The sequence below is a fragment of the Rousettus aegyptiacus genome, unplaced genomic scaffold (assembly GCF_014176215.1).
Source record: "Rousettus aegyptiacus isolate mRouAeg1 unplaced genomic scaffold, mRouAeg1.p scaffold_m13_p_8, whole genome shotgun sequence".
Lineage (NCBI taxonomy): Eukaryota > Metazoa > Chordata > Mammalia > Chiroptera > Pteropodidae > Rousettus > Rousettus aegyptiacus.
The window spans coordinates 2039873-2067521 of NW_023416311.1; the positions used below are offsets into that span (position 1 = coordinate 2039873).

The 27649-nt window shown below is 61.3% G+C and overlaps 1 protein-coding gene and 1 pseudogene across 8 annotated transcripts in view; both read right to left on the reverse strand.

The window, feature by feature from the left end:
• The window catches only part of EEF2K (eukaryotic elongation factor 2 kinase), a 39157-nt gene extending 17040 nt beyond the window's left edge, over positions 1 to 22117 (reverse strand). For 3 of the 8 annotated variants that reach the window (XR_004952522.1, XR_004952521.1, XM_036225677.1), the window contains exons 1-9: positions 21802 to 22115; positions 13234 to 13552; positions 8834 to 8934; positions 6207 to 6267; positions 5015 to 5052; positions 4425 to 4596; positions 1210 to 1359; positions 911 to 1043; positions 536 to 663 (exon numbers count right to left, since the gene is read on the reverse strand). Coding sequence is in view for 5 of the 8 variants with exons in the window: in XM_036225677.1 (XP_036081570.1) it covers positions 536 to 663; positions 911 to 1043; positions 1210 to 1359; positions 4425 to 4596; positions 5015 to 5052; positions 6207 to 6267; positions 8834 to 8934; positions 13234 to 13476 (1026 nt within the window). In the remaining 3 variants the exon portion in view is untranslated. Of the gene's footprint in view, positions 1 to 535; positions 664 to 910; positions 1044 to 1209; positions 1360 to 4424; positions 4597 to 5014; positions 5053 to 6206; positions 6268 to 8833; positions 8935 to 13233; positions 13553 to 21801 lie in introns of all 8 variants that reach the window. The other 5 variants (XR_004952523.1, XM_036225678.1, XM_036225679.1 and 2 more) reach the window with 3 other exon arrangements.
• A 4889-nt stretch (positions 22118 to 27006) lies between these two features.
• LOC118607566 lies at positions 27007 to 27125 on the reverse strand (annotated as a pseudogene).
• Between the last annotated feature and the right edge of the window lie 524 nt (positions 27126 to 27649).

Sequence of the window (27649 nt, forward strand, 5' to 3'; positions counted from 1 at the left end):
CTTAAGCGGAAGGCCCCGGGGAAGGGGCATCTGGAACAGGAGCTCGAAGAGCCAGCCGGCCAGCGCCCCCAGAGTGCCGACCACACACACTGCCCGGAGCTGGGAACGTGTCACTGTCCGGGGCCCCAAGCTGGTGGCTCTCCGACGCCTGGTCCCCGTGGAGGGACGGAGATGGAGTGGGCACGGCCTGGACACAGCGAGGTGCCCGAGAGCCAGGTCCCAGTCTCAGCCAGCCAGCCGTCCACACACCAGACAAACGCGCAAACTCAGGCCCCACGTGCCTCCCTCGCCCCCCACACGCCTCCCCCGCCCCCCACACGCCTCGTGGACTCCCTGTGGTCAAAAGGGCCCAAGTCACCAGACCCCAGCCGCTCTGCTGGTGGGACCCTCGGGGGTTCTGTGCACCACCTGGGGAGGGAGGGGGCGGGAAGGGTACCCTCGCCCGATGCTCTGTGATGAAGCGGTGTGGGCTGGGTGGCCGCCCCGACAGCGAGCACGGCTGACCCGGGCCGACGGCCGCACCGCGGACACCCACCAGCAGCTTGGCGTTCTGGTTCACCGCGTCCTGCTCCCCCGGTGACAGGTCAAAGGGCGTGAGGCCCATGCTCCTGCAGATGCGGTTGCAGGCGTGCGAGTAGAAGAACAGCGCCATCCCCCGGACACCTGCGCACACAGCGGGGCCGTAGCGAGCGGGGCCGCACCGCGCGGCAGGGTGGGGCGCCCGCGCACCCCGGCGGCAGGGGTCGGGCGCCCGGGCACCCCGGCGCCCGGGCACCCCGGCGCCCGGGGTCCGGCGTCCCCCGCCCCGCGGCCACGACCTCTGGACGCGCCCTCTGCCTCCTGGGCCGGTTCTCCCGGGTCCGAGGAGGGGCGCGGCCCCCGCGGACATGGACCGGCCCTCCGCACCTACCCAGGTTGCCGTCCCCGAAGTCGGTGCCCGCCTCCGTGTGGATCTGCGGGTCGGTGTAGAGGTCGCCCACGCCCTGGATGTCCACCACGATCAGCTGGTGGCCGGAACGCTCGAACGTGAAGTGGCTGAAGGCCTGCGTGGGGACAGGAGGGGACCGGGCTGCGGGCGCTGGCCGGCCGCGCCCCCTCTGCAGGGAGCGCTCTGAACCGGCTTCGGGGTCGGGGCCCTGGGGTCGGCCCACAGCGCGGCACGCGAGCGCCGCCGGGGCGCGGGGCGGGGCTCCCCTCGCGGGGCCTCACCTGCGGCGTCAGGCGCAGGTTGTCATCGCGGACGAAGCCCGAGTTGGAGTTGTACTTGATGTACTTGCCCTCGATGTAGTGCTCCAGGTGGAACAGGGGCCGGCCGGGTCTCTCCCGCAGCTCCACCACGCACATCTGCACGATGTCCACCTGCAGGCAGCGCGGCAGTGCGTGGGGGGGCGGCGGCAGCCCCCGCGAGGCCGGAGCCAGGGTGGGGGTGGGGGGCGGACAGGGGTCGAGTGGCCCGCCAGAGCTGAAGCTGCTGGCTGTCCCCAGAAGCCACCCCCCCCCAACGTGTCCCCTCCCAAATTCACATGCTGAAACCCTAACGCCCAAAGGGACGGTATCAGGAGGCGGGGCCTTCGGGAGGTGATGACGTCATGAGGGCGGGGCCCTTGCGACTAGCTCTAGCGCCCTCTTGAAAGGGACCCCAGAGAGCTCCCTTGCCCCTTCCACCAGGTAAGGACACAGGGCGAGGATGCTGGCCACGAACCACGAAGACAGTCTTTAGCCACACCGTGACCCTGCCGCTTCTTTGACCTTGGACTTCCTAGTCTCCAAAACTGCGAGCAGTCAATTCCTATCGTTCTGTCTGGGGTACTTTGCTAGGACAGGCCAAGCAGCCAAAGCCAGGCCCCGGCCCTGAGTCTCAGCAGGACGCACGGCCATCCAGTAGGGGTGACGCTGCCCAGCTTCCCTTGCAGCTAGGTGTGGCCACGACCAAGCCCAGCCAATGAAAAGCCAGCGGCGGTGATGGCGTATCCAGCCTGCTCCCCTCTCCTCTGGTCCCTTCCTAAGGCTGTAAGGCAGACACCTGCCAGCCACCCAGAACCGACCGCATGGTCCACAGCCACCTGTGGGGGATGGCGGAGCAACAGGAAAGAAGGAACCAGGCCTCTGGACGGTTTAAGGAGGCAGGCACCAGCCCGCCGAGCCCCCAGCAACGCAGGGCCGTCAGATGAGAAAGAAACGGCTTCGCGTGGCGCACGTTTGTGGGTCTGTCTGCTACGCCACGCAGCCGAGCCGTAGGCTGACGCTGTGCACCAGGGCGAGGTGCTCCTCGGTTCCCTCGCCCGTGGCGCGGGGGTCTCAGACTCAGAGTGAGGATGAAATCTGCTCATGCGCAAAAGACCGTCAGCTTCCGCTGATGTCATTATCCGCAGACGCAATTCTAGAGTAACACACGCCGACCGGTAAACGGGGCTTCTCTCCTTGCACTCAGGGGCTGTGGGGAGCTGGGACGTGCCTTGCTGAATTTTCGCCAAGTTCATAAGTTTAATTGTGTAGACAGAATCAACATGTCAAGCGCTGTGTTTGGTTGGTAAAGGGGGTTGGGGAGACCTGTGACTAACATATTCTGCCACACGAGCACTCGCCCACAGCGCCCGGTCCCCCTCAACGCCTCCGCGACAGGAGGAGCCAGGTCTCGTTTTCCCAGGAAACCCCCACCCATGATCCGCTTGGCTAAGTCACTAGGCAGGCAGACAACAGCTGCAGGGGCCGGAGGGGGGCCCAGGGCCGAGGGCGAGAACTGCCCCGAACTCGGCCTCCGTTGCCAGGAGCAGCCTGATGGGCAGGCACAGCGGGTGCTCGTGGGCTCTCGCCCAAATGCTGGCTCCACCCCCCCCACCCCCCCCACCCCCACACAGGAAGCCTGTGGCCGGGCCACCTGCTTGGCCAGAGGGCTCGCTGGGTGAGGGGCAGGGGACAGCTAGCTTCTCCTCAAACACCCACATTCCTCAATTAATTCATCAGTGAATCACATCGTCATTTACTGAGCATCCAGGCACCGGGACCTAGTAAACAAGAGAGATGAATCTGTCCTTAGGGGACTTAAATACCACTAAATGAACAAGTCTTTCAAACAGCACCAGCTCCTCTGGAAAAAAAGAAGCCAGAGGAAATAGGACAGAGGTGACAGGGTGGCCTCACTGAGCTGAGACCCAAGAGAAGGAACCCGCCAGGCAAAGGGGGCGGGGGGGGGGGGGGGGGGGGGGGCGGGGGGGGGGCAGGGCAAGGTCCTGAGGCAGGAAAGGGCCCAGGGAGGAGGAAGATGGGGCCAGGCTCGAGCTAGTTACTCAGGAGGTCACAGGCCCTGGGGGTGAAGACTGTGGCTTCTCACGTCCACCCCTCACGGGCTTATTCAACGGCCCTGCAAACAGCAGGTGCTCGGTACAGTCTGCCGGTTGCCGGACCGTGGCCGCCTGAGGTGCCCAGGAGACATGCGTCCAGCAGTGGCAGGGCCGGGCCAAGAGTCTGGGCTGGGCCAGGGCCTGGAGCTCAGGTTCCTCAAACACCGGCAGCAACAAGAAGAGCTGCCTGGCCTCCGCCACCCAGCAGCACCCTTGGGGCCGGAGTGGAGGAGTCGAGTGGGCAGAGGCTTGGAACGCCTGGAGTTGAGCCCTGGCTCCATCCCTGCCCGTCAGGGCAGGTCTCTTAACCCCTCTGGGTCCTGGTTTCCCCGGGAGCAGACAAGGCACCCACCCCACGCCCCCTCTGCCTTTCCTTGGGAGCCAGATCGCAGCCCCTGCAGTCTGGGAGGAAGGACGGCTTTGCTGGCTTTGTGGGCGGGCACAGGGCTCTGGCCTGCCTGATCTGCATACTCCCTCCCCCTGGCCTTCCTGACTGGCTCAGCGACAGGCACAGGCCTCATCGCAGCCAATGAAACCCAGTTCTGGGACTTTGATGGTCACTCCTGGGAAAACAGGTTGCCCAGAGGGCAGAGGTGAGCCTGTGGCTGCTGGTGGCCGACTTGCCAGTACAAGTCGAGATGCTGCCTGGGGGTGACTTTGCACAGGAGAACACGGAGGCCGGGGGTGGAGGCAGAGCCCCAGCGAGCCAGCTTGGCCCTGCAGCCCGCTGGGCCTGCGGCCAGCACGACACAGCTCGGCCCCGCGAGGCAACACGTCCCCTTCCTGTACTGAACCGGTTTGAGTGGGTTTGTGTCATTTGCAAACCAAACTCTTAACTACTAGACGCCACCTGTAAACGGGATGAAAACATCCCAACCCACCTCTAGCAACCCCAACGCTCCGCTCTGGGGAACAAATGACTTTCTGCACAGAGAGCCCACCACACTTGGTACGTGGCGGTTGCTATGGGCGACTGCGGAGACGGCGGAAAGACACTGTGACCATGGCAACAGCGCGGGGTCTCCGGACGCGGCCCCAGGCTGCCGGGGCGGGGGCGGGCGGCACACGGGGCGCCACACACACCTGCTTGGGGGGCTTGTGGCGATTATACTCCTCTCCCCAGAGCTTGGCCTCCATCTGCAGGCGCACGTCCTCGAAGTACACGTCTCTGCCCACCGACTCAACGTAGCGCTTCGCCACGTAGTTGGAGGCCCCTTTCCACTGCTGCGTGTGCAGGAAGTTCGAGAGCTTCTTCCTGTGGGGAGGAGAGGGGGCGGGGGTCCGCCTGGGCACACCGGCGACCCAGCCTTGTGTCCTCAGGACAGGGGGCCCTGGCCAGCCAGGCACAGATGCGGGAGTCGGGAGGGACATCCTTCAAAGAACTGGGCAGGGGGCTTACGGGACACAGGTAAAGTGTCACCTGGCACAAATCCCCTGGTCCCCAAGGACCAGAGCCGGGATGAGCAGGACACCCCGCCCCCCCCCCCCGCCCCACAAGCCCATCCCCACAGCCAGGCCCAACGTGAGGGCCAGTGGAGGCCAGATAGAGGGGACCGTGAGCCACAGGGAGCAGAGGCCACCGGCTGTGTCTTGGCCCGGAATGTCACCATGCGCCCCCTCTCGGGAGCCCGAGGGAGCCTGGGCAGGGCCCCCAAGAGCCATACGTCACTTACGTCCTGAAGCACTCCCTCATTGCTCCGCGGCCGAAGGGCTGAAAGGCAGACACCACGCGGAGGGTCAGCGGGCCCCACGCCCCAAGCGGAGGGTCAGCGGGCCCCCACGCCCCAACCGAAGCAAGCCCAGCCGGGAGGAGATTCCCCCGCGGGACGCCGCCCGCCGAGCGGGTGCCCTGGACCTCGCCTCAACCCTAACGTGCCCAGCTCCCTCCCCTCCCTCCGCACGGAAGCTGAGGGGCTGCGGGGGTGGCCCGCGCCCCCGCTGAGCGGAAGAGCCCCCCCCCCGCCCGCCCCGTGAAGGTAGTACAGGGGGGACAGTGCGCGCCGGGGGCTGTGTTCGCAGTCGGGTCTGTAGCAGAAGCAGGAACCGCCCGAACGTCCACCCGCAGCGCGACAGGTGCGTCGCGAGGCTCATCCATGCGTGAAACACCGCGCGGCAATGGGAACGAGCGGTTCCAGCTCCGGCAAACACGCGCGTGAACCCCGGAGCGAAGGACACGCCCCGCGGCCGCGAAGCGCAGCCCTGGGCGGGCTCCCCGGGGCGACGGGCAGGGCCCGCCCAAGGGGCTCCCGGGGAGCTGGAGGCGCCCGGCGAGCCGCACGCCTGGCTGAGCGTGGGACGCATGTTGGGTGGTCTCGCCAGGCGTCCCCGGAAGGCCGGTGGCAGCCGCTGAACCCAAGTCACGACGCAGGGCCCGGCGGTGGCTGCCTCGCCTGACGACCCGCCCACGTGTGCGCGGTCGGCTGGCTTCCGACCAGGGGCCACGGAGAATCTTTGCATGTGTGATTAGCATGCGAAGCGTCCAGAACATGGACAGCTGCGGGGTCGGAAGGTGGCCGGTGGTGGCCCAGGGCTGGGGACGGGTGAGGGCTTCGGGACTGACTGCTAATGGCATGCACGGGGTTTCCCTGGGCGACAACGCAAGGACTGGATGGTGGCGATGGCTCCACCCCTCGCGGCTACGCTGACCCCGCTGACCCGCCCACTCTACACGGGAATGTCGCGTGGTGTGTGAGTCGCAGCTCAATGAAACATCAACACCCGGGAGGACAGAGAGTTTCCCGAGTCCAACACAACAGAGGGTTCCCCAAGTCCAGGCGAGTGGGCTAAACAAGGGGGCGTGGAGGGGAGGGAGCCGAGCTGAGCGCGGGAGAAGCCGCCCGCCCTGCCCCCCTCGGATCCACTCACCTGAGAGGCCATCTTGATGAAGACTTCATCTTCCAGCCACTCACCGGTGACTGCGTTGTATCTGCAGAGACGGGGAGCCCCCAGGGCGCAGGGTCACGCACTGGGCTCCCCACCTCCCCGGGGACCGAGCCTGCCTGCCCAGCGGGCGCTCTCCAGACCTCCCCCCTCCCACCCTGGGCCTCCTTCCCTCCTCAAACGCAGGGGTGCCCTGTCCACGTGTCCCCAGTACGCACCCTATGCCCCCCCCCCACTGGACGGGAGCCCAGGTGTCCAGCCTGTTTCCCGTGGGCCTAGAGTGTGCAGCCGCTCGGGGAATGCACACAGGACGAGGACCGAGTGGGCAAGTCCCCTGACGCCCGGCCTACGTAGCAAACGGCGAGTCCCCAGACGGGGCGGCCGTGCCCCCCAACCTTGCCAGGCAGCTGTGCGAGGTGCAGCCCAGGCAGCTGAGTGCAGGGGAGGGAAGGGGGGGCCTGAGTCCAGCCAGGAAAGGGGCTGCTGGCTGCACGGCTGGGCAGAGCAGGACGGAGAGGGGTCCAGAACCAGCTGTCTCGAGTCCCCCCAGGGCTGAGCTGCTCATAGCCCTGGCTCCAGACTGTCCCCACCCCAGTGACAACAGGCCTCTCGGAGTCTGACACCTCCACAAGCAGAGGCCTGGCAGGTAGCTACCCCCTGGCCAGGCAGGAGCAAGGCTCGCCAGAGCTGCCAGCTCGCTCAAAACCAGCCAGGGCCGGATACCAGGCTCGGTCAATCACAATGATGATTATTATTATGTAGAGACCAAGGTGAAGCAAACAGTCTCCCCTCACCTTCCAGAGAGACTGAAAACTGAGAGGCACACAGCGGGGGGCGGGGGGCAGCGTGGGCAGCGTCTTAGCAGCCCCACGACTGCCGACCTCACCGAGGTCCCTGCCGCTCAGCGCTCTGAGTGGCCTCTGAGGGCTGGGGGCTCTGCACCGACCTCTGCAGCAGCCTGAGGCTTGCTACAGCGCTGCACCTGCTTTCCGGATTGGGGGACAGAGACTCGGGGTGGTGGGGGGTAGGGCAACCTGCCCAGGAGCCAGGACTCAGACCCAGGTCGGTTTCAGCCAGAACCTACTCTGAACCAGCCTGTGAACAGGAAGTGGACCCCGGAAAGGGTCTGCTGCACCAGCAACAGAGGGGGAGGCCTCCAGGTTAGGAGCCTCTGGAGGCTCCTGCCAGGGACGCCTGAGCACCCCCCGCCGGCGGCCAGGGCCGGCGAAGGCGCGCACTTCGCTTAGGAAACAAACGGCACCCCACCTGTCCTTTGGGGAACCACTGTCCTCCATTCCCAGGACAGGTGGCCTGGGTGGAGCTGGTCCCCACACCCTCTGGCCTGTTGCGAGGGTCTGTCGGGCTCAGAGATGGGGCTATATCCCTAGAGCCGGGCCAGGGAGGCTCAAACGTGGACTTCGGTTTTAAAAAAAGGTTGAGAAGAAAAGGTCCTTCCCCATTGGGCGAGATGAAACGCGGGGCTCCCAGGGTCCCCTGTGCCACTGATATAAGAGCGTCTGTCTGAGGTCAAAGCCGGAAGCAGGTATGGAAGCAGCCAACCCTGAAGCCCGAGTCCACGAACCAGGCGGCCCCTCCTCTCCCCAGGCCACTGGGAACTGGGTTTCACCCACCTGCACCGGAAACAGCTCTAATCCAGAGACAGCGGGATGACCCAGAATGTCACTACCTGGGTGACCCTGGGCAACCCCCCCTCCCCTGGGGCAACTAAGGGACCTGAGCGGGTCGGCCTGGGTAACTCAGAGCTGAGCAGCCTAAAGACAGAGAGCACAGGACGGGGTGGGCGTCAGGGCAGGGCCAGGAGTCCACGAAAGTCACGGGCAAAATCAGACGTGCGTGCGGCTCGCCGCGATGGCCCTCGGCAGGCTCTCGACGGGGTCCCAGACGCCGGCCGCGACGCCCGCTCCGGCTTCGCTTCGCGGGTACACACCCGCGGAGGGCGCGCAGCAGTGCCGGGCACCCGGAAGGGTCCGTGGACGAGGCGCTCATCGCCGCCGTCCCCCTTCCTAGGGTCTCGGCAGTGGCCCTTTGCGGGGTCTGTTTTACTTGTTTTCCGTTCTCCTCCCTCGAACTCCCTGAAAACGCTCTTCCCTCGCCCCGCCTTTTCAAGCGGGAAGTACAGACGCCCCCAGCTCCGTCTGGCCAACCTCCCTGGGGCCAAGGCGCTGGAAATCTGGCGAGCGACGACCCCCCCTCCCCCAGCTCCTCCGTTTGGTAGCAGCTGCGGGGGTCACGTGTCCAGACGGCGCGCCGCACGCTGGAAGCAGCCGGGTCCCTGAGCTGCCCCACACAGCGGCAGCTCTCACCCTACTTCGTCCGTCCGAGTGGCAGACGCCCCTTTGCCGCATTAAGACCCCAGGGTGTTGGTCACTGCTACAGAGCTCGGCCTAGCCCGCTGGACTTGTGCAGGACCACGCTGAGGACTACGTGAGTTCACGCGCGGCACCTTAAAAGTCCGCACGCGGGTGCTAGCCGGCACCTGCTTGATCCCCAAGGGTGCCCGGGGCTCCGTGATGTCAAGGAGGGGGGCACCCCCACCCCCGAGGACCCCTGGAGGCCTGGGACCGTTCGGCGCGCCCGGACGGGCCGCTGACCTGTGGCGCGTGGCGCGTTCCGTGGCGATGTCCTCCAGGTGGAACTCGGCCCAGGGGTCAGGCATGTGCTTGGCCTTCTCGATCGCATGCTTCCAGGCCTCCTGCAGAGGGCGCAGGGGAGCGCTGGGCCGGGGTCTCCTGGGACGGGGGCCCCAGCCCCCTCCGCCCCTGCAGAGAGCCCCGTGAGAGAGAAGCCTCCTATCCACTCCCCTTGCAGGACCACTGTCCCCAAGAGGCCCTTGGCTCTCACAGGGCACAGCCGCCCCAGGGGCAGAAGTGACCCGGCTTAACCACGCAACCCAAGGAGAAACAGGATGTGCCTAGGGAAACACACACCACTGTGATCAGAAAATTGAGAATGAAAATAAGGTATCACCCACCTCCCCCAACCCCACATGCAGACAGTAAACACTTGACGACTGCTGGCACAGCGTGCTGGCCAGCATGGGGGGGACGGGGCCCCCCACGGACCTGCCACGGGGATCGGCCTCGCTAAGAGGAGTCTGGTAAGGCAGGAGCGAAGGGAATGCATTCCCCTGTTTCCGCCCAGCAGTTCTAGGTACAGGAGTGTGTCCCACGGAAAAACGAACACAAGTGTGCAAACACACACCGACGAGAGGCAATGGTATTGGCGGCGATTGTGCAAGGCTGGATTTATAAACATCACGTAAATCACAAATGGGCCCCATTTCCCCGCCCTCAAGGAAATCCAGAGGTACCGTAACGCTCTGAATGCTGAGCCTATCAAAACCATGCAAAAGACTGGTTGTCTGTACAGTGATACGGCGCTAAGTTCTGGGCTCAGCTAATTACGAAGGGGCTCCCACCAGGCGAGCCAAGGTCCTGGGGACACAGGGAAACCCAACGCCTGTAGCGTCCCCCGTTGTGGTCGTGATGACCAGAAGAAACATCCCCCCAAACTCGCAAAACCTGCCGTGAACCAGGGCTTTCGGGTTCGCCAGTTCCAGACGTCCTCACCCCCCGTGGCACCCCTCAGCCACCGACCAGCCCTCGGGGGCCCAGCTTCCCACGGACTCGGGCCCGAAGGGGACAGCAGCCCGCCGTGCCCCGGCCTGAGCCCCGTTGCTGGGACCCTGGCTCAGAGGAGGCCAGGCAGAGGAGCTGAGCCTCTGCGACGGACGGACAGACACACACACACCCCCAGAGCTGGGCCCCTCAATGGGGCTTTCTAATATATACGAAGCCCGTAACTTTTTCCTTCCGGCTCGGAAGCTAAGTCGCACTGAATGAAGACCCCTGGGAAACACGGACGGCCCAGGGAGTGCAGGTCTGCCGTCCGCGCCGCGGGCCGGCTCTGCGCCGACCCCGGACCCGCATGTTTTCACCGGGAGCGACTCTGTCTGTGCGGTTCACAGCCTTGCAGGAGCGCGGGTCAGCGGGACTCGGGGCGCCGGGGCGCGTTCCTGATCCCGGGTGCGTGTTCGGCTTACCGCAGGGCACTGTGGAGCTCAGAACGAGAACGTGGAGGCCCCCCCGAGGCCGCGGGCCTCAGCGAAGCCCCGGTGACAGAGGGCGCGACGGTCACGCGGCTTTCTCCTCTGCGGGCGTCACGCGCGCACTCACGAACGAGGAGGCGCGGGGCTGGCACGCACGCTCCGTCTGCCTCCGGCCTGGCGCGGGCAGACTGCAAAAATGCACCTGGACGTACTTCTCTAACCTCGGTCCACGGACATCTGGGCCCTTGCCCGCACTTATGCAAAACCCCTGGAGGACGTGCTTCTTGGGAGGGTAGCTGCGGGATCGTGTTTAAAATCCGCGTGTTCGGAGCTTTCCTCCAGAACGGTTCTCCCAAGTCATGCTCGGAGCAGCAGCCAACGAGTGAACACTTTCTGACAGACACGACCTCGTGGGTTCACGGGGCGGCTGGCAGAACCCGCCGTGAGGGGTCAGCATACCGGCCTAACCGCTCGCCCACGGTTGGTTCCCCGCGACCAGACTTTGCGCTGGTCCCTGATGTAACCCTGCCGTAAATAACCCTGCTGATGACACTCGTTCAACTGAGGGGGTTTCCGGATTTCTGTAGTTTATGCAGGTGCCACCGTCGCCGTGTTCCGGCTGCCGTCGGCGGCGGGGTGGCCCTCTGAGCCTGCCTGCCTCGGCGGGCGCGCTCGGAGCAGTCAGCAGGTTGCAGGGTCTGGGCATGTCTGCACAGTGGCCCTGACCCCGCCTTGAGACACACAGCTCTCAGCGGGTGACTCAGACGCTCCCCACCCCAAAGCCAGCGGCCCTCACACTCAATAACGCGTCAGCAGGGAAGGAGGGGACAGGGCCAGGGTCCAGGGGGCCACCACAGACCAGCGCATCGCTGAAGAGTTTTCAGGCAGCGCCGTGAAAAGGGACACCCATTCCAGAATCGGGAAGCGGTTCTGGCCCAGAAGGCCCCTGGAGGACTTTGAACTTGGCCTCCTTGATTTGTTTGTTTGGAGGGAGGCGAGGTGACCGGGCTCTTTTGCTTCATTTTTCTGCTGCTAAAAACGTTTTTCTGCACTCAAGTAATACACACGTGTAGTTTTCAAAGCCCTGAATGTTTAAAAACAGATAACACGTAGGTGACCACATTCCCCCTTAACAGCACCATCCCCCAGAGAGAACCACCGGTAACTGCTGGACGCGAAGTTCTCTGTCAGTTTTTTGCCGGGAAAATACTAACAGATGTATATTTTTTGATAAAAATGCGATCGCGCTGTATTTTAACTTGCCGTTTTACTGAACGGCACATACACACACAGCAGCATGGGAACATTAAAACGGATGGTCCTATGGACCAGCACGGTCCCAAGGGCTTTTCGTGGATTTTTTTTTTTTTTTCCACACACAAAATATGCATGTAATCCTGGCCTGGTTTTCAAGCCGAATGGCCTAAAAACGTCACCTCCACTGTGCCGTAAACGCAGCGTTCTGGCAGGCCCGGGTCTATTGCCCCCGCCGGATGGATGCTGAGCTGCTTCCATGTCTCGGACCACGTAAATCTCAGCGCCTGTACAAACACCTGTGTACCTCACCGGGCTTTCCGAGCACACGGCGGGGGACATTTCGGGCTGTCCTAACAGGTGTGGAGAAACACGGTCTTTCGCCGGCAGGGGCCGGGTCTGTCCCGCCCAGAACACCAGCAGCATCCCGGTGGGAACACCCTGGCTGAGGCCGATTCCTGCAGACGGAATTTCCATCGGAACCACCGTGGACTGGCCCGCGGGGCTAACATTTCATGCCGACGCTGCCCGCCTGCCCTCGGAGGCCAGCCCTCAGCCCTCGCCTCCTGACGCCAGGCGAAGCCCCGCTGTGCACGCAGCCTGGCTGTGGGCGCTGGGGGTGAGCGGTGGACGGCCACAGCGTCCACGCCGTGAAGCCCACGCCCGCGGACATTCTGCCTCTGCTGGGCCCCTCGGCCCGCGTGTCCCCTGGTCTGTCGCACTGCGTTTCACGGACCGAGGCCGCATCTGTCCAGCGCCCGGGCCCACTTGACATCTGTCAAAGGCCCTGACCGGACTCGCGGCTCCTGCCAGGGGCAGCTGTGGGTGGAGCCTCTGAGGGGTCTGCCCTGCCCCAGGCCACCAGGATCCTCCTGACCTGGAAGCAGCCCCTCTTCCGTGACCCCTGCTCCCCATCCCGACCCTGGCCAGAAGTCACTGGACAGAGATGGAGGAAGCCTGACCCAGGCTGGGCCAACCAGAGTCCCTGAGGAATTGGGTCAAGTCTGGCTTTGCATGTGGCTCCCTCTCGATGAGGGGACTCTGGGCTGTGGGGGTGTGTTCCAGAGGCGGCCCCGCCACAGGAGAGAATGCAAGCCACACTCTGCCCCGCCCCCAGGGGCCGCCCAACCTTGGAGGGGACCCGCAGGGCTATTTCTGGAGCTGCCTGTTCCAGGGAGACACAAGCTGGAATTCTGTCCCTGAAAGGAAAAAGTATCCAGCTGTCCAAGAACTAGAATTAGTAATTTTCTAAAAATAGATTAATTCTGAGGTCGGAAAACAATGGTTTTAATTTCAAATCCCAAAGCGGTAACAGGCACTCTACCTACGCCTGTGAGGATTAAAGCAAATAAAGATAGAAGGGCGTCGCATTAAAATCGCCTCCACCAGCAGCGATGGCCCCCAAGTCCAGTCTTGTCCCCGCCCCCCTCTCCCTTCTACAAACATCAGCCAAGGCTCTCGCAAGCCAGGAGCAGGGCCCCCGAGCAGCCATCCCAAAACACCGCCCCGAAGTCATGCACTTGTGCGAGACCGACGCCCTCCACCCCAGGAACAGGCCCGGCCTCAGGTCTGGAATTCGGGGCGCCGCCCGGGTTTGCAAACACGGGGAGGACCCCAGCCAGAGACCCCGACGCCCCACCCCTGGAGGCGGCGGCCTGGGCTGGGCACAGTGAGCAGGGGCCCACTCACCTTGAAGCTGAAGGAGCCGGCGGGGGACCCGCTGGAGCCGTACTGCTCTCGTCTCATCAGGTCTCCGTAGCGGGCATTCGCCTTGGCACTGACGAGCTGGTGTGACCGGGGCTCGTCGGTGATGGGGCAGATGAAGTACCCGTCCTCGTCCTCGCTGTCTGTGTCGGAGGCCCCGTCGCGGCCCGCCCGGGGGGTCTGGCCACCAACGCCTTCCAGGCGGAAGATGAGGTCCTCGTCTGCCATGCTTCCGGGGTGCCCGTCTTCCCCAAGGGGGGAGCGGCACAGCCAGAGTTACTGCGTGAGGGCCGCGGGGAGCGTCCTGCAGGAAGGGAAGGCGGAGGATGGGTGCGGGGCCGAGGGGAGCACCTCGCCCGCGCTGACGGCCAGAGCCGGCGCCCGCAGAGCGGGGGCTGTGGCTGTCCTCCCCTCCCCGGGAGGCGCTCGGCAGGCGGCATCCAGGGACACGTTACATGGACAAACCCGTCCACCCCGTGATGCCACTTCTGAGGCCTCAGTGCCCAGTCGAGGCGGGAGGTAAACGCTCCTCAAGCCACCGGGGTGATCTTTCTAGGACGAGCGTGAGGTCACTCATTCCCCTGCGTCGTACCCGCCCTTGGCCTCTCTCCGCACTCATGACGAAATCAAACGCCTCGGGAGGCTGCGGACCCTGGGCAGTCTGGCCCCTGCCCCCGTCCCCCACCCACCCCGGCCCCGACCCCTCCCCGGGCACACACCACCCTCCTTCCCTCCATCCCCTGTGCCAGGAACAACCACCCGCATCTCCCAGCACCGGGACCCAGCCGGAAGGTCGCCTCTCAAACAGAATCTCTGACTCCTCAGCTCTAAGAACCCCGTTCATTCCTATGACCTGGCAACCCCACGTCCGGGTATTTAGCTGAAGAAATCCAAAACGCTACCTCAAAAGGACACACACACCCCTGTGTTCACTCCAGAATTATTTACAATAGCCAAGATAACGAGGCGACCCAAGTGCCCATCAGCAGACGGCCAGGTACAGAGGAGCTGGTGCCTATATCCCATGGAATATTACTCAGCCAGGAAAAAGGGAATAAAATCTTACCATCTGCAACAACATGGATGGACCTGGAGGGTATGTATAGTGCTGAGTGAAAAAAGTCAGAGAAAGAACGACAAATACTATATGATATCATTTATATGCGGAATCTAAAAAATGAAATAAATGAACAAAACAGAAACACTTAGAGAGCAAACTGATGGTCGTCAGATGGGAGGGGCGGGGGGTCGGGTGAGAAAGGGGGCGGGATTAAGAAGTACGAATTATCGGCGGTTACAAATTGGTAGTGACGTATGACGTAGGTCACGCGGTCGATGATACCGTAGTAACCACGTAGGGTGCCAGGTGGGTGGGGCCTCATCGTAAGTTATAGGAATCTCCGACCGCTACGCTGTACACCTGAGACTAACAGAATGTCCAATGGCAAATGAACTGAGAAATAAAAAAGAACGTAAAAAAAAAAAGGGACCCCTCGCAAACGCGCGCCCCGTCGCTCCCTAGCTCGGCACCCCGCTGTATTTCCTTCACAGGCTTTTCCAAAGCTGAGCTCATCCCACTCACTCACTTCGTTATTGTCCGTATCCCCAGGACCTCTGAGGACGCAGAGCAACGGCCCACGACACCGGCGGGGGAGGCCGCTACGTAAACGGTAAACGACGGCGTCTCCGCCCCACGACGCGCTGCGCGCTGTCGCCACAGACGCGCACGGACGGACAGACGGACGCGAAAGTGTCTGGCGAGGCCGGAGGGGGACGGAGACCAAACGGCATTTCCGCACACCGGCCGCGAACGGTCCAGAAACGAAATTAAGCAAAGGATCCCACGTATCACGGCATCGGAAAGAAGGACGTACTCGGGGGTAGATGTGGGAAAGAAGTGCAGGACCGGCAAACATGTGGGTGGGATTAACGGGGACCAGGTTGACGGAAAGACGCCCCGCGTTCGCAGGCGGGGTCACTTAACAGCGGGACAAGGGCCGGGCTCCCCAAACTGCTCTCTAGATGCGACCCGATCGCCGTGGAAATCCCAGATTAACAAACTGCCCCTCGCGTCGGGATGGGAATTCAAGGGACCCAGAGTAACCACGAGGATCTCGAGAACGTCGGAGGCGTCACGCCTCCTGCATTCGGACTCACGTCTAAGCTACGGCGGTCAAGACGGACGGACAGGTCCGTGGAACAGAAGCCTCACACCTATGGCCAAGGGCTTTTTGACAAGGATGCCGAGACCGTTCAACGGGAAAAGAATAATCTCTCCGACGCATGGGGCACACACCCGAGAGCAAGGAAAACGCGCCCATCACAAACGCACGTTCCCGGCAGCACGGTCCGGAACCGCCGAGGCGGGAGACCGCAGGGAGCCGCCCGCACGTCCGCCCGCGGGGGCGCGGACGCACGAAACGCCGCGTGCCCGCACGACGGGGCGGCCACGGCGAGGCCCGGCTCGGCAGACCCCGCGCGCGCCGCGCGGGGCGGGGGAAGGCGGCGAGCGGCACGGGGCCGCACCTCGCACGGCCGCACGCGCACACGCACATCGCTGGCACACACGCGCGTGTCTGCCGGGGGCCGGGGCAGGGCCGAGCCGCGGGGAGTGTCACCGAGCTGGCGCGGGGCTCGGTGCCCGGCTCTGGGAGTCCACCGAGGACCAGAGGGCAAGGTTTGCGAGTTACATTTCAAAGAGCTCGCATCGCCAGGGAAAAACGCCAAGGAAAGCTGTTAAAGGGAGAGAGCAGGTTCAGAAGAGCAGGTGTGCCCTGGCGACCCTCGGCGTTGAAGTCAAAAAGGTCGTCTGTGGAGGCATCGCAACCTTCGGGAAGGACCCGCGGGAAATCGACTGGCACTGGGAAGGGCGGCCGGAGCTGGGGCCGGGGGGACTTTAAAAACTTTCGTGCACATCTACGCACCGTTTTAACTTTGTACTAAGCTGGATTGCCTTGCACATACACGAATAAACGTGTGGAATATTTTAAGACTCTTTAGACCAAGGCAATCGCTCCCGTTTTTCTGAGCGGCGCCGCCCGTCGGCAGGCGGGCCTCTAGATCCGAGGTCTGGCGCGTCCTCGCCGTGATGAGCGCGGGAAGGGACGTTCGCATGCTGACCCCGTCCACACCCATCGAGCGTGGCACTTAGGGACTGAACGCGCCCTCTGCGGTCCCTCGGCGGCTCAGCTCTCTCCCGCTGCCGTCCCTGAGCCTACTCTGCCCCGTCAGGATATCTAGAACTCCAGACTGAGCCCTCGGATTCCTTCAAACTAGGAACGGAAAGCTATCTTGAAAAGACACCTGCATCTCCACGGTCACTTCAGCACCACTCACAACCGCCCAGGTACGGCATGACCCGCGCCCCCTTGAAGGACACTCTTCCCAGAACACCTCTCGCGCTCACCACCGAACCCAAGTTCCCTTCGAGAGCCAGCTCAGGTGTTCGCCTCCTCCAGAAGGCCCTCCCTGGTTTCCTCGTCTGTCAGCGGGCGGCTTGGCCGCGCCTGTCTCTGGGGGTCATTCTGAGGTGCGAGGGGATCGGACACGTGGCAAAGTGGAGCCCCGAAGTCCCAGCTGCTCTGACGCCTGGCCGGCCCCGCCCCCACCCCCGGGCCACGTCCCTCCTCCCAGGCCCTGCACGAGCCTCTCCGTTCTACCCACACGCCCGGCCGTCCGTGTGGTGGGCGGAAGAATGTCCCCCGCAAGATGCCCACGTCCTGACCCCAGAACCTGTGAGTACGTTCCCTACGTGACCACGGCAGCTCTGCGATGTGGCTAAATCACGCATTGAGACGGACAGGACATTATGCCGGCCGCCCCGCTGCGCTCAGGGCAATCTCCAGGGCCCTAATGAGCAGGGGCAGGAGGGACCAAGGGCGAGAAGTGACAACGGAAGCCGCGGCCACACGGGATGGTTCGGAGGTGCCAGGTGGGTAGCCCTGAAGACTCCTGACGCTGCAGCCTCCGGCAGCCGGGGACGACGAGGACGCGGGTCTTCCCTGGAGCTTCTAGAGAGAAGAGAGCCCTGCCAACACCTTGACCTTTGAACTTCAGACCTCCAGAGCCATAAGAGAAGAAATCTGTGTTTTTTTTTAAGCTACTAAGTTTGCGGTAATTTTTTATAGTCGTGATAGGAAAATACAGTCTAGGACAGTGGCTCTCAGCCTGGGACAATTTTGTCAACGAGGGGACACTTGGCCATGTCTGGAGACGCCTCTGGTTGCCACAGCTGGGGAGGGGCGTGCCACCGGCACCTAGCAGGTGAGGACCAGGGACTCTGACAAGAGAGTTCTCCAGCCCAACTGTCAACAGGAGGCGGCAGCGAACCCACTCCGGAATGCTTCTGGAGAGATTCCAGGAGCCTCCCCCGCCCGCTCCCCGCCTCCTCTCCTCTTAAAAACAAATCTCTGTGAACGCCAGGAAGACAGCCAGGAAGCCAGCCAGGTCACCGCGGGCTGTGCCGAGGCCCACAGAAACACCCCTGCCACGTCCTGGGCTCTGCTCACGCGGGGCTCCCTCCCTGTGCAGAAGCCACGCCGCGGCTTTGCACACCAGAGGAGCACACGCGGGGACACAAAGCCCACATCGCTGTTAACTGCGGCTTCAGTGAACGGAATGCACACGAGGCCCGGAAGCTTCGCCTCTCATCGCTGCCGGGCACCGTTCTCACGCACCCCGGACACGCTGCGCTCCAGGGCGCGCTGGTTACACGACCCCTCGGCAGCCGGGCCACACCGGCGTCTGAACAGACGGGGCCGTGTCTTACTCCCCCTCCCGGCTCCCGGAGCGCATGGCACACACGCGGGACCCCGTGAGTGCACACTCGGGTCTGACGGGCACTGCAGGCCTGAGGGAGTAAAGGGACGTGGGTTTAAACTGACGTCCAGGGGTGGCTGCGGCCGGTGGCCACGGCTAAGGTCAGGGGAGGCCCTCGAGAAGCATCGAGACCAGGAAAGCAGACGTCGAGGTCTCCACGGGGGCCCTAGAAAACCTCTCAACATGATGTGCTGCTCTTCACGGGCTGGCGTCCCCGTGGAGAGAGTGTTGGGAGCCAACAGGCGGGGTCCCTGGGCCTCCCTGGGCCTCCGGGAACAGTCTGGAGAAGGCGTGAACTCCACCGAGGCCTCAGGAGCTGGGCCCCAGGGTTCCGAACCCGCTGAGGAACCATCTCCTTCCTCGCTCTCCCCGGATGGTGGGCAGCCAGGCACCAGCGTGCGCTTTGAATGCTGACCTCCTGCTGGACCTCGCCGGCATGTCTCCGGGTCGTTCGGCTCTGCTCGGCCACTCGGGCCAGTCCTGGGATCCTTACAGTTTTTTTACCTGTATCTGCCAACCTCTTCTGATGCCCAGTAAAAGCCGGAGTGTATTCTTGTCATCCAAAATTAACGGCCCCTTCTGTCACATCCGTTTCCATTTTTTTTTTAATAAAATAAAACGCCGGCGTGAAGGTTTAAAAAAAAAGCATCAGGACAAAGCTCCGGCCTGACAAGGCTCCGGGATGAACAGATCTGGGTTCGAGCCACCACTGGCTGAGCGACGCTAGGCAGACGACCTGCCCTCTCTGAACCTCGGCTTCCTGCCCTGCAAAGCTCACTCACCCAGCAAAGTGGAGCAGAGCAGGACACAGGCAGGAGCGCGCCACTGGGCCGTGCGCCCCTGCCGGGCCAGGGACTACATTTCCCAGCACCCTCTGCACCTCGAAGGGCCAGGTGGCGGCACCTGGGCGGGTGGGGTGTGGGCAGAAGGAACTGCGCTGCTTCCGGCCCCGCCCCGGCCCCGGCCCTCGCTCGGCCCCGCCCCGGCCGGTGCCCCCTGCGCTGTGATCCTGCTGGAGACCAGCAGCTTGTAGCTCCGCAGAGATTCCGGCAGTTCAGTGCCCTGACGAAGCACCTGCTCCGTCCCTCCTCCCAGCTTCCTGGAGGACACGGGTTCCGCTGTCCCTGTGTCTGGCACACGTCCCAGCCTGCCCTCCCTCCTGATCCCCTGGCCAGCTCGTCGGCAGGTCCCTCAGGTGTCGCCCCCTGCAGGAGCCCCACCCTGACCCCAGGCAACAGGCACTAGGAGCTTCATCTTACAGAAGAGAGAAGGGGGGGGGACAGACAGGTGAGGTGACTGACCGGCCCCAAAATCCGACGGCTAGACAGCGGCAGCGCTGGGTTTGAAGCCAGCGTGCACTGAGTCCGGGGCCTTCCCTCAGTCACTGTCACCTCAGTCCTGAAACCAGGACTCTCCACAGCAGCAGAGGCGGCCTCACCTGGGACCTCGCCGGCTGTGCATGTCCTCGGGCCCCGTCCTGTCCTCCTAGACTGGACTCCCGGGGCGGCCGGCAGTGTGTTCCTGCCGCCTGGACGGTTCTCGTGGGCCCTACAGCTGCGCAACCACCACTGGCCTAGAGATGTCTGCAGTCGGCCACCCGCCCCTCGGCCGCTCCCTGTGGGGTCCTCGCTCGGTCCAGAAAGCGCCACGGCGGAAGGACTGGACACTGTCCACTCCCGGACTTCCCAGCCATTTGAAACACCTCTCTGGACGTCCCGCAGCCCTGGCGCTCGGGGTCCCAGGGCCCCGGGGCCCGCATGTTCCCCCGTATGGTCAGCGTGTGGGTGACCCGCGCTCCCTCCGTGGGAAGCCTGCTGCATACGCACCTCGGCCCTGGCTGAGAGCGCCTCACCCAGCAGCCCTCTAAGGCCTAAGCCGCCTTCATGCCTTCGGGCTCACCAGAACCACCTTCTTCCAGAACGGTCTCAGTTCACTGCAGCGACAGCCTGCTGCTCCTGGGTCAGAACTGGCCTCCCCAACACAGAAACTTATTTTTCCATCAGTCCGGCTGGCCGCCATGACGTTGAATGTAGTCTTGATTTTTAACGTTTTCTGCTTCAGCTTAAGAATCGGACCATAAAAGAGTGACTCCTACAGAATGGGCTCCATCCTCCCTGCTCTATGTGCCCCGGCGGCCGGACGCCAGTCCTGCCGAAGGGGACGAGACCGTCTTTCGGGAAGCTGACCAGTGCCGGAGAAAGGGCCTAAAGACCAGGTCGCCAGAGGGGAAAGCCACTGCCACCAAGCCCCGCTCACACCCCAGCCCTTCCAAAAAGCCACCGAGGCCCGTCCCTCGGCAGACGGCCACAGAGCGGGGGCAAGGAAGGAGGGCTCTGCTCCCTGGTCCCTCAGTCGCTGGGGGGCCCAGGCTCCTTCTGGCCGCTGGCCTGCCCTCCCCTAGATCCCCGGAGTCCCCTCAGCTCTGCAGGTAAATGAGGAAAGGGGCAGGTTCTCAGGTCCAAAAGTGAGAGGGGCAGGCTCTTTCCGCTCATGGTCCATCAGCCAAGCTCGGCCACGCGGGCCACCAAAGCGTACAGGAGCCTGGGCAACTCATCCGGGTCGCGCCCCAGGGAGGAGAGAACGGGGGTGCTGTCTCTGCCACAGAAACATTAAAAACGTCTCAAAATCGAATCGGCGATGTAGCCTTAATCAGCCGAAAACATAGTGTTCTGCCGCAAACAGCACAAAAGGAGAAAAAACGGTAAATCGCAGACAGAACATAATTGTTTATATGTAAACTGAGATCATTTCGACTGGTCAGGCTTTGACTTCCTGCCTCCCCTAACCCCTGCAGAAGATAGGAACTGGGACCCCAACTTGCCCCCGGCCCTTTGAGAAGGGGACTGAGGCGGGGTGGCAATCCCAACCCTGTCGCCCCCGAATTCATGAAGTCTGACCGTATGTGAATTAACACGTGAACACAGGGACGATCGTAAGGTGCTGTGGAGGCCACACACCTCTCTAACCCCCACCTTCTTCCATGGCTTCCAGCGCAGCTCAAACACCACCTCCTCCAGGAAGCCTTCCGCACCAACCCGGCCCCACCCCCACACGCTACACCTCAGGCATCAGCGGCTTCCGCCTGCTGGCTCTGTGGGCCCACCCTCAGGCCCTTTTGCTAATCAGAGTCCGCTGTTGGCCCCCCTGGGTCCCAGTTGAGGGGCACAATGTGGTACTCAATATCGTGGCTGAGGGGCCCCGGCCAGGCAGTGCCCGGGGCCGAGGCCCGGGACTGGGCGCCCCCCGCCCCTATGCAGGCCCGTCTGTCGCCCTGGGCGGGGACTTGCGCGGGAGGCCCCCCGCGCCGCCACTGGCACGCCGATGCCCGGCGCCGTGGCGCGCGTGGCGCGGGGCCTGCCAGCAGCGACTCCCGCGGCCAGCAGTGCCCCGGGTTCCCGGAACTGGGGCCTCCAGTCCCGCGGCCGGGTGGGGGACGCGGCTCCGGGGGCGCCCGGCACAGCACGGAGCACGGTCCCCACTCTCCGGCCCCGAGGCGCCCCGCGCGGAGACCGCCAGGCCGCCGCTCCCAGCTCCCCGTGTGCCGAGCGTCCGCCTAACAGACGCCGCCGTTAACCTCGCGCCTCCCCCGTCTGCAGCAGCAAACGGAGCCCGAGTTTAACGAGAGGAGAGGCGCCCCCCACAGTCTCCTTCCGCGCAGCCCGGGGCCCCACCTTCGAGCCCCAGACCCAGAGCGCCCGGAGCGCCCACAGCCCAGCCATCCGCGGCCGCACCTACCTCCCTCGGGCGGACAGGAGTGGCAGCCACTGCCCGCGGCCGCGATGACCCAGAGGAGGTGGCTGAGGCTCGCGGCCCGGTGCTCCAGGGTGCAGGGCGGACGGGGCCCCCGAGGGTGCCGGGGAGCGGCGAGCGGGGCGCGCGGGAAGGCGCGCCGGGGAGGCAGCTGGGGCCGCCCGGGCCGATGGACCGATCCCGGGGCGGGGGGACCGCTGGAAGGATCCGGGGCGCGGGGGGCGCGTGCCAGGGGCGCGAGCGCAGGCGACCGCCAGCGGAGCTGGGACAGCTGCGGCGTGGAGCGCGCGGCGTCCGATCCGGGCAGGAGCCGAGCTCGGGCTGGGGCGGGGCTGGGGCTGGCGGGGCGCGGGCGGCGCTCACGTGGCCGCCCCCCCCCCCCGGCGGCCGTCACCGCTCCGGCGGCCGCCGCGCGCCTCCAGCCGATAGGGGCGCCGCGGCCACAGCTCTAAAGTCAGCTGTACACAGCGCGCCTGGATCTAACGTCTGGGGCGGGCCCAGCCGCGGGGCGCCCTCCACCCCCCCCCCCCGTGCGTCTTCCCATTCTGCGTTTGCCGCCTGCCTAGTTCCTGTATTCGATTCCTTCCCCAAATCACAAGTGATCCCATCTCACTGTTTGTGTAAATTTCTATGCATAATTTGAGAATATTTGTTATAGGATATTGCTTCCCCTCCACCCCGATTTGTTTTTAAAAACTTGGGCACTTAGGACAATTGCAATTATTTGTCATTAGTTGATTAATATCCCTTCTAGACATCCTTACCTGTCTAGGACACTGCTGTCTTCATACCTCCTGGCACAGGGCCTGGCACAATAAATACCCGTGGAATAAATGGAAAGATACGAAAAAGTATAAAGAAAAAAAAGGAAATAATACTACTGATAACTACTATGAACATTTTGATATTATACCCTTCCTGATTATTTTCTGATGAAATTTTAGAAATTGCACAAATCTTATCAATAATAATGAGGACATTTATTGAGCGATTTATCTCATTTCATCTTGACACCAACCCTATGAGGTAGGTTTCATTAGCTCTATTTTATAGATCGTAAAACAAGCTTATAGAGACGGACTTGCCCAAAAGAATTCTAAGGTGGTCCTCTTGGCAAAGGGCATCTCTGTTTCGGGGCTCCTGCGGGTTTGGGGCTGGCAGACATTCTCTGCGGTAAGAGGAGAGATGCATTTGAAGGACCCTGCAGGCGAGAGAGCAAGAGGAGGAGGGGTAGGCTGCCAGCCGGGCACTGTCTCCCTCCCTCTACCCAGAATCCTCAGTCCCAGCATCCCGGGGCTGGAGCTGTGTGTAACCCGATCCCTGAGGACTGAGGGGCCTGGCTGAGGCTGTGTCAAGGTGAGCCCCAGGAACCCCAGAACTGCAGGTGCAGGTAGACCAGACACAGTGATACCCACACCTGGGTATGCATGGGAGATACCGATGACCTGTGAACACCACAGCTTGATCTGTGCGGGTCCACTTGGACATGGGTGAATATCGGACTCTTTTTGACCTGTGGTTGGAGATCTGCGGGTGTGGAAGGCCAGCCGTATGCACTGATCCTCGTCATTTTATATAAGGTACTTGAGCATCTGTGGCTTTCGGTGTCCGTGGAAGTCCTGGAACCAATCACCCACAGATGCCAAGGGACAACTTGAGTTTTAGGGCAGTCAAAAGTGATACGTGGATTTTCAACTGCTTTGGGGCCGGCACCTGAACCCTCGCTTCGTTCAAGGGTCAACTGCATTTACGTCGTTCCTGACAAAGGCGGACTCCTATCTGTTGCCCCGTTTGCTCCTCAACACCAGTTGGGGTGAAGGGCCACCTGCCACTTGCCGCGCCTGCCTTCGTGCCTTAGGGGGAAGCAGTAAGAGCTGGTGATTACGCGGCACTCCCTCTGCGCAAGGCACGGTGCGAATGCTTTACAGGCATTCTCTCTTCATTCTCGTCACGACCCTCTTACGGTCCCCACTTCATACACGGGGAGACTGAGGCAGATTAAGTGACCTCCCCAAGGTTACACTGTTAGTCAGTGGCGGAGCCACGGCAAACTAGAAACGGCCCTGAAACCCATCACTGACTTTTACCGTTGGGCTCTGTGCTATGAATTTTGGAAACCACAAAATCTAGAAGATGTTATTTCGTTTCGAAGTGTCAGCTCTTTTAGTCAATTTGAGAAAACTCCTCTGGGTTTTGGCAAAAGACAGAATCACATCTGAAATTCTGACCACGGGAAAATGGAACAGAAACAAAGAGTCTAAGCTAGTCTGTCCGAGACCAAAGCCAGACCTAACACTGCCCCCCCCCCCAAAAAAAAGACTGCACTCCTTATAGCCCCGTGGCCTTGGGCAACTTATTTAACTTCTCTGAGCCTCTGTAATTTGTATCTGCCCAGCAAGTGTCCCCCTTCTTTGCACAAGCTTCTTGATCTGTCTTCAGGGAACCAGCCCCCCGACCCCAATCCCCATTCTCAGTTCATGTGAATAGCCCTCTCTGTGCCCTGGGCCCCAAGAGTGGACATGTGACCAGACCTGGCCAATCAGCACATTCCATCCCTTTAGCACCACTGAGTGATTTGATTGGTCATGGGATGAGCACGTGACCCAAGCCAGGCCAATGAGATACGACTCTGGGTCTTTAACCGCAGAGTCCTTGAGATGGTAGGAAGTAAGTTAGGGTTTCTGGGCCTCTATTCTTACGGCAAATATTTATTAAGCGCCTATTATGTGCCAAGTATCGTGCTAGGGGTTGGGGTAAGGACTGCCCTAAGAGAGCTGATGGTAGGAAAACCGAAATGTCTCAAACAGTTGCTCCATACCAGTATAAACTGTGAGGAGTACGAAGGCAAACCTGGTCAGGAAGCTCTCTCTGAAGAAATGGCATTTGAGTGGAGCTCCGGAGGAGGAGTAGGCGTCGCCTCCGGTAGCTTTCGGAAGGCAGGTGCCCTGGGCGGCCTCAGCAAGCAGATGTGGATCAGGTCATTCTCCGTCTTTCATCACCTCCTCTGACCATCACACAAAGCTGTTCAGACTTTATTGAAGAGTTTGGGAGTAACCCAAGAGGATTAAATATAGGAGGAAAAAGATTGTACCTTCAACATTATAGTATAATGTTGGGGAGAAATGGACCCTTCACGGGGCACCCTTTGTTGGCACAGCCTAGTCCCAAGCCTTGCTCCCTTTTGAAGCCTGCCCTTCCTTCTGTAAACTGGACAAACACCACCTCTTCAAGCTCAGATGGACAAAATGCCCACCCCTATTAGAAAAATCCTCTCCCTGCCCATAGGAGTTTGAGTTTTCCCCATCCCTCCACGGACCTCGACCCGCAATACGCAAAAGATATCATCAAGAAAGTGAAAAGACAACTCAGAGAATGGGAGAAAATATTCACAAATCCTATTCGGAGCTAAAATATATAAAAAGCTCTTACCATTCTTAATAACAAGATAAATAACCCACTTTTAAAAATGGGCAAAAGATTTGAACAGTTCTTCAGAGAAGATATTCAAATGACCAATGAGCACATGAAAAGATACTCAACGTTGTTAGCCATTAAAAAGATGCAAATCAAAACCACACCCACTAGGATGGCTCTGATGAAAAAGTCAGATCACAAAAAGTGTTGACAAGAATGTGGAGAAGGTGAAACTCTCGTGCACTGCTAGCAGGAGTGGAAAACAATTTGGCAGCGCCTCAAAAAAATTAAACATGTCCTACCAATTCCGTCTCCAGGTATATGCCCAAAAGAAATGAAAACATACTTCCACACAAAAAGTTACACACAAACGTTCATAGCAGCATTATTCATTATAAACCAAAAGGTGAAAACAACACAAGTGCCCATCACCAGAAGAATGATTAAAATGTACTATATACGCACTGTGGAATATTACTCAGCAATGAAAAGGAATGGAACACTGACACTTGATACAACATGGATGATCCTTAAGGACATGCTAAGTGGAAGGAGCCACACACGAAAGGAGACATAGCGTATGATTTCCATGAAACATCTAGAAGTGGAGAGACTGCTCCATGATGTGCCTGCCATCTTTCCAGTGGGCTGGACCTGGGCCAGGATGGGGGCGTCTTCCCGCAGAGCCCCCTTCGAGACTATGATCGAAACCGGTGTTTGTTCTAACATGAAGCAGCGCCCCTCCCCCGCCTCCTACTCCGTGCTGGTTCCTAGATCTGGCCATCGTCCTTCCCCGGGCCAGCCTGCTGGGCATTGTCCTGACCCAGTCAAGCACGTTAAATAATGTCTGGTACCTGGTAGCATTCACCTACTGGACCTCCTTGGCCCAGGAGGTCCCGGGCCTACTGGGCATGAGAAATAAAGCCCTTCGCAGAGCCGTCCGCTGGCCCACCTGTAGCTACAGGAAGACCTGACAACGCTGTGACACGACCGCTCTTCTGTCTCATGGTGTTACGTAAAATTCCCCGTGGCCGAGAGACCAGAGAAAGGGGGTGACAACTCCATCATCGTTCGGAGTTGAGCAGGGGGACTAACGTGTGAGACATGCATCTTGGGAGGCAGACGGCGATGTGCAATGCGCCACACCACATGGCAGGCCCCCGAGGATTACAGAGGACAGGGCGGGTCGAGTGGAGTACTGGGGTGTGACCTGCCCCAGGGTAGAGGAAGCACCTTACATGCTGGCCTGGGGAGGGACAACGGGCTGTCTCAGGAACAATGCACACTGTGAGCAGTGAGGGAGGGGGTCCCTCAGCCTCCAGGGGACTTAGGGGAAGTGACCTCTGTTCTGCCCCATAGCACGAGGGCCAGCAGTGGTCACCATCACGTCACATAACAGTCTGTCCTCCGCACGTGGGCAGTGCATTCCTCCCTTCCCCTCATGCGAGGCAAGCCCAGGGTGCCCCAGGGTTCGGGTGGGGCTGGTTCAAGCCTCTGGTTCCGAGGGCTGCGGTTAAGTGGTATGTCCTCACAGCCCTTCTGACCTGTGGGGTGCGGCTGTTAAGGCAGGCGGGGCGGGGGTCAGGAAGAGAGTTTCCCTGTGACTTTACATATACGATTGGACATTTGGGGAAAATTCACACCGAGCATGTATTACATTTCAAATTTATTTTTATTTTTTTTTAATTCGTAATTTTTATTTTTTTAGGCGAGACAACCCTTGGTTGAGCTTACAGAGTGCAAGGACCTTGTCAGTTTACAATCCCTTATTTTTTAAGCCTACAGCACCTGGCCTTCCTAGGTGGTCTCCTATCCAAGTACTAACCAGGCCCGACCCTGTTTAGCTTCCAAGATCAGACCAGATCCAGCTTGTTCAGGGTGGCATGGCTCTAGACTACATTTCAAATTTAAAACGTCAGCAATATCTTCCTTTACCAAAGTGCTGAGAGTTTCACCAAGTGGAGAAAAATTAAAGGTGATTTTATTTTCTCATTTGTGCTTTTCTTGCTTCGCTTGGGTTTCCACAAGGTACACGTATTCCTTTTGCAAAAGTTATTTTTAAATGTCACTTAAAAAAAAAAAAAAGAGCAAAAACAAAACAGAGCCCAGTTGCTGTGGTTACTGTGGCCTCCCTGCCCGTCTGGCAGGGCCAGCTCAGCAGAGGACACGCCTTGGAAGGCACAAAGCAGGAGCCGTTGAGTCAGCGCGCTGGGCCTGGAGGAGGCGCTGGCGGGGGCGGGGGGCGGGGCAGGGGGGGTCACATGAGCTCTCCGCCTTGCTTCCCCTGGATCTTTGTTCCATTGGCGAAGCCTCTGCGTGAGAGTTCTGAGAACTCTAGAAACAGCTCTTGTTCTCCCAGAAGACCTGCCTTCTGCCTGCCTGGGCCTGGTAGGTGCAGGTAAATGTCCACCTGAACTCA